General features: G+C 39.6%; 1 protein-coding gene across 5 annotated transcripts in view; it reads left to right on the forward strand.

Moving 5' to 3' along the window:
- Positions 1-6,000, forward strand: part of METAP1 (methionyl aminopeptidase 1) — a 66,852-nt gene extending 60,852 nt beyond the window's left edge. For 3 of the 5 annotated variants that reach the window (XM_063722660.1, XM_063722659.1, XM_054553213.2), the window contains 2 exons: positions 831-896; positions 4,232-5,890. In XM_063722660.1, coding sequence (XP_063578730.1) covers positions 831-896; positions 4,232-4,395 — 230 coding nt within the window. In that variant the 3' untranslated portion in view covers positions 4,396-5,890. 5 annotated transcript variants of the gene reach the window in all.

Consider the following 6,000-nt stretch of genomic DNA (forward strand, 5'->3'; position numbering starts at 1 on the left):
CGCAATCGATCTCAGCTCACTTCAACCTCTGTCTTCTGGGTTCCAGTGATTCCCTGCTTCAGCCCCTTGAGTAGCTGGGATTTCAGGTGCACGCCACCACACCTGGCTAATTTTTGTATTTTTGGTAGAGACAGGGTTTCTCCATGTTGGCCAGGCTGGTCTCAAACTCCTGACCTGCCTCAGGTGATCCACCTGCCTTGGCTTCCCGAAGTGCTGGGATTATAGGCATAAGCCACTGTGCCCAGCTTATTTTTTAAAAAGTAGGTTAGTGTGCATAGACTTTGTTCTTCTTTGAAGATGAGAAAAAGACAACAGCTTATGAAACGTTATGAAAATCATGTAGTTTCTATGGGCTGTGTGCCCCTGTGTACAAACACATACTTACCCCCCAAAGTGGTGGGAAATTTCTGGCATAATCTGAAACATCTGTCATTCTCCTTTAAACTTCTCTACCCGGATGAGTAGTGGAACTCTTGGTTCTGTGATTGCAATTCTAATCATGAGGTAATAGAAATCAAGGCACTTTTCTTTTATTCTTTATTTGTCACTTTTCTTTTTATAGAAGTGATACTCATATCTGAAATACAGCCTACAAATACCTCTGTTTTCCTAGAGAACACATAAGCATAATGAAATGTGCCTAGGACAATACGTGCACCATATTAGATGGCTGCCAGTATAATACCTGTGTGTTGAACTTTAAGAAAGGGAATCGGTAATTAATTTAACAATCACTGATGGGAATTTGAGTTGTGTACTCTTTCTAGTTAGCTGTTCAACGGTACACTGTTGGTTTTGCTACCTTTTGAGATTTTTTTCTTTAATTTCAGAAAATAAAGCAGTTGGAGTGATGAAGTCGGGCCATGTATTTACAATTGAGCCAATGATTTGTGAAGGTGAGAAAAAAGGATGCCATGATATTTTTCAATTGAATTTATATGTATTTTAGATAATTCATCATGTCAGTGGTCTTTTCTACCTGCTTGCTTTTTGCTTCGTACTCACTCCCTGTCCCACCTCAAACTTGATTCAGTATCGTGGAGAACTGAAAATTGTGAGGGTTGGCAAGAACGACATGGGTTCTGCGTGGTAGTCTTCTGTCAGGAGATGCTGAAATGCTTGAATTCTGGTCCCTTTTCATAAAGATCATGTCAGAGGGTGCGTTGTAATAATGAGGTGCCCAGGTCAAGTCTGTGCTGACGTTCTTGCTTGATATAGGAGAGGGAAGAGGAGAGAACAGAGCAGAGCATTTGACGAGCCACCCAGTTTGAGGCAGACATGATTATATGATTTAATTCTTCACAATTTATAAGGTAGGTGTTATCCCCATTATAGAAATGAGGAAACCAGTCCTTGAAGAGGGTGAGTAGCTTGCCTGTAACTTAGCTTGTTACCTGGCAGAATTTGTCAGACTCAGCTCATGAGCTGTTCTGACCCTTCATGGTCTGTACTCATGCCATCACGTGGCATCATATAGCTATTGTGGGGAAAGCACACCAAGGACACTTGGAAAGCACACTTGGTTCTGGCAGACTCCCCACTGTTGTCATCTCCTCCAGACAGGCTTGTAGCAGTGATAGGAGACTTGGAGTCACAATTAGGGCTCCTCACTGAGATTTTCAGAGTGATTCTGGTAATGGAGCTTTCTGGTTAGGGGATGCAAAGTGAGGCAGTGGCAGTAGAGCTTGTGTGTCCTGAGCCCTGTTTTAAAGGATACTCCCTGTCTGGATCCTTCCAGTCTTTTTATAACCCAGTCTTGGGAGTGACTTCTATATTCTCTTTCTTAGAAGTGATTCACTGAATCCAGCCTGCACTCAAGGGGAGCAGGAGCTCACACAAGGGCGTGCACGCCAGAAGGCTGGGATGCACTGAAGTCACTTTAGAGGCTGCCTTCTAAAGCTGATTCCTTATTGCGTTTCTGTAAAATGAAAATTAGAATCCCTATCTTGCCAACACCCAGGGCTGCTAGACTGAGATGATTTATATTATGTTATATACTTTAAAAGACTGCACAAATGTGCAGTAAAGTTTTTGTCATCCTCTTGTAATAAGGATAAAGTTCTGATCATGTGCAACCAGTTGTAAAGATGGTATTTAGCAGTGAAAAGAAAGATAGTGGGAGGAAATTGTCATTTTGGCTACGTATTTCCATTAACTAGCACCTGGTTGGTGAGCCATGATGTAGTATTTTCAGTAAGCAAATAACTTTCTATACAGCTAGCACAGGTAATTAATCATCAAATTATAGCAGATATACTTTAAGTGTAACTCAGCTAGGTTAAATCCCTGGACTAGAAAGTCTCAAATCTGCAGGAGAATTTCCTCAGAATAGCCAAATAAATTTGACTTGACATTACTAAAAATCCTGTTTTATCAGATCATAATAAAATTATAGTAGTAATGTTTTAAATTTGTGGAAAGGCCATTTGTGTAAAGGCCATTACATTGAAAAACATTGATGTACTCATCTTTAGTTGCTTGATGAGGCTTGAGTTAACTTTTTTAGGCCGCCTCATATTTTCTTTTTGGCCTGGGATTTAATATTGCAAAAGTAGTTTACTTCACTAGAGTTTATGTTCTGGGATTTGTCTGTCTGAGGCAGTGAGTCCTAGAGGTAATATGTTTCACCTAAAGATTACTGAAAATGAAGAAAGTATTGATTTTTTTTTAACATCTAATTTTGAAAGAAGAAAGCTCGCAAATACATCTTTTACAGTAGTATCTAGAATTGCCTTTCTCATTCCACCTCTGCTTCACATTCTCTTGGGCCTTTGCTTTCTGCTTTCCCTCATTATGCCCCCTTCACCCCCTTTCCCTCCTTTCCCTGAGTTTTCTTTCATGGCCTCCCAGATTCACTGTCCCTTTGCTTCCCTTCTCTGGTTTCAACTCCTATCCAGACCATTCTGCTTCATATTTTTCTTATCCTCTCACACCAGTCTTTCTTTTGCCTCTCTTTCTGGTTCCAGGGGTATAGTTCACAAAAATTTCACTGTATAATCTGTTCTCACCATCTGTTTGTGTGCCTACCATTTTGAAATTATATCAGGAATTGAATGCTGTAATAAAACTGTAAACATTTACATGATTTCCTTCACGATATATGCTGAGTATAGTTTTGTCAGATGCCAAAGTTATACTAGGAAAGAGCTAAATTCATTAATTCAAGTTTTTTTCTTTCTGATTTTTTAATTGTAAAATACACATCTCATTTTTAAGTGTACAGTTCAGTATTATTAAATACATTCATAACATTGTGCACCCATCACCACCGTCCATCTCCAAAAGTCTTTTCATCTTGTAGAACTGAAACTCAGCCCATTAAACATCCCCTTCCTATTCCTCACTACTCCCAGACCTTGGCACCCACTGTTCTGCTTTCTATCTCCATGATTTCGACTACTGTACTCTACCTCATAGAAGTGGAATCATTAAGCACATGCTTTTTTTTTTTTTTTGCGATGGAGTCTTGGTCTGTCTCCCAGGCTGGAATGCAGTGGCGCGACCTGAGCTCACTGCAAGCTCCGCCTCCCAGGTTCACGCCATTCTTCTGCCTCAGCTTCCCGAGTAGCTGGGACTACAGGCACCCAACACCATGCCCGGGTGATTTTTTGTATTTTTAGTAGAGACGGGGTTTCACTATGTTAGCCAGGATGGTCTCAATCTCCTGACCTCGTGATCTGCCCGCCTCGGCCTCCCAAAGTGCTGGGATTACAGGCGTGAGCCACCGCGCCTGGCCAAGCATATGCTTTTTTATGACTGGCTTATTTCACTTAGCATTATGCCGTCAAGGTTCATCTGTGTTGTAGCATATTGCAGAATGTCCTTTTTAAAAAATTTCCTATTTTAAAATGGACAATTATTGTACATATTCATAGGGTACATAGTGATGCTTTGATACATATAATGATACATATAATTAATTAAAGTTGTTACTCGAAGTCGTGGTGATTGGTATCAATATGTTGTTAAAGTGAAATCCAGTGCCTTTATTTTGGAAATTCCATCTTGATTTGATATTTAGGATATATAAAAAATGTGGTTGTAATACATCTGACGAAATTTAAACATCAAACATACTGAACACCAAAATGAAGTTGGAAAGGCATTAGCTAAAACAATTGGCATGTAAATAAGGATCTTAGTAGTGAATTTTCTTCTTGGCTTTCTTCTTGATAGAGTTCATTTAGAAAACTGAATGATTGAACTAAGAAATTGTTTTTGTTTGTTGAAGGCGGATGGCAGGATGAAACCTGGCCAGATGGTTGGACTGCGGTGACAAGAGACGGAAAGCGGTCTGCTCAGTTTGAGCACACCCTCCTGGTCACAGACACTGGCTGCGAAATCCTAACCCGGCGACTTGACAGTGCACGGCCTCACTTCATGTCTCAATTTTAATTTCTCCCAAGATGGCACATCTCAGTGATACCTTCTTACTGTACTGTGCATTTTATTGAGAGTACAGAAAGGAAGAGGAACCTTTTTTTAATCACTTGTTTTGTTTTGACTGTAGATAAGAAAGGACTACAGCATTTGATGTGTGTCCTCAAGAACTTGTCTTGGGTCTGAAAAAGCTGAGAAGAATAAAGGAAACATTGCTCAACTCTTCAGCCCCCTCCCCCTGCACACCTGTTTTCTCCTTTGCCCTTTGAGCACTTTTACTTAAACTTGCTTCTAGTTGCTTTTATCACTGCCACAAAACAGCCATCAAGAGCCAGCTGCTTTCCAGGTGAACATTGGAAATAAGAATCTTTGAAACTTTAGCAATATATGTTGCACCAGATTTTTAAAATTGTATATATGGAAATATATATGTATACATTTTAAATTCTGTATACATAATTACCAAACACTATGTGACCTGGGGTTTGTGTTGTTTCTGCTCTGACAGGTTTATATGCTCTTACAAATGGATCCATAGTTTGCAGTGATTTAATTCCTGGTTGGGATTTGGCCTCCCCTACCCCCATGCTAATTATTTACCCTTGTAATTGTGCATAGGGAAGCACTCACCCAATGAGACTTTCTCCAATGTGGACTGTGTGTGTGTGTCAGTGAATGAATGTAGTAAAATTCACTTTGGAAGGTTATCAGGCTTTTAAAAATCTAGTTTATGGCAAAAATAGCCATTTTCCAAGTGGTGGCTGACTGTTGCAGGGAATGAGAATTTCATAATACATTGCTATTTCAGACCTCTGGTCAGAAATGGAAAAGAAAAAGCCCCCTTTCTTCCCTTTTCTGTTTTACTTCAAGGGCATACCTTGGAGGTGCTCAGAGAAGTGTGAAGGTTGCACTATGGCGGAGGATGGAGAAAGAGTTCTAAAGTGTCTCCAGCTGTGAGCCCAGGCGGTCAAGTGGGCTATTAAAATCTAACGTTGAGTAAACGTGATAGTGATGAGAAAGGAATTTTGTGTACTGTAACCTTGCAGTAGAGATGCAGCTGTCCTTCGTGTGTGGAAACACACCTCTCCTTTACATAGTTGGGAACCTCATTAGAAATGACCTCAGCTGCCCAATATCTACGTTCCTTTCAGCAGTTGTCCAAGTAGGAGTGTATCCAATGAAGACATATCAGATCACAAAGTCATTGTCATTAGAGTGTACTTGATTACTGGGCATCCTTGTAATACAATTTCATACCACTGACACATTATACTTGTAAGAGAACATCTTTTCCAGAGTGCCTCAGACCTTATTGCTTTAAAATATAATAATGTTTTCATTACTTTTATTATTTGAGTGATTTAGTAAAGTTGACTGAATCTGGTATAGACTTTGGGAGTATGTGTGTGAAGTTTTTATCAAACTGTAGTATTTGTGAATGGAATGCCTTGCAATATGAATGTTAATATAATGTGTAAAGGGAGATTAAAAAGTTTGAATGATTATCCTACCATGTAGTCATTAACTTTGGTGCATTTCTTTGGGATTTCAGAGGAAAATGGTGGGAATGGGGAGGCTGTTTGATAATCTAAAATAAATTCATGATCATTTGAGTAGAAA

Source organism: Pongo abelii, chromosome 3 (genome assembly GCF_028885655.2).
Source record: "Pongo abelii isolate AG06213 chromosome 3, NHGRI_mPonAbe1-v2.0_pri, whole genome shotgun sequence".
Classification (NCBI taxonomy): domain Eukaryota; kingdom Metazoa; phylum Chordata; class Mammalia; order Primates; family Hominidae; genus Pongo; species Pongo abelii.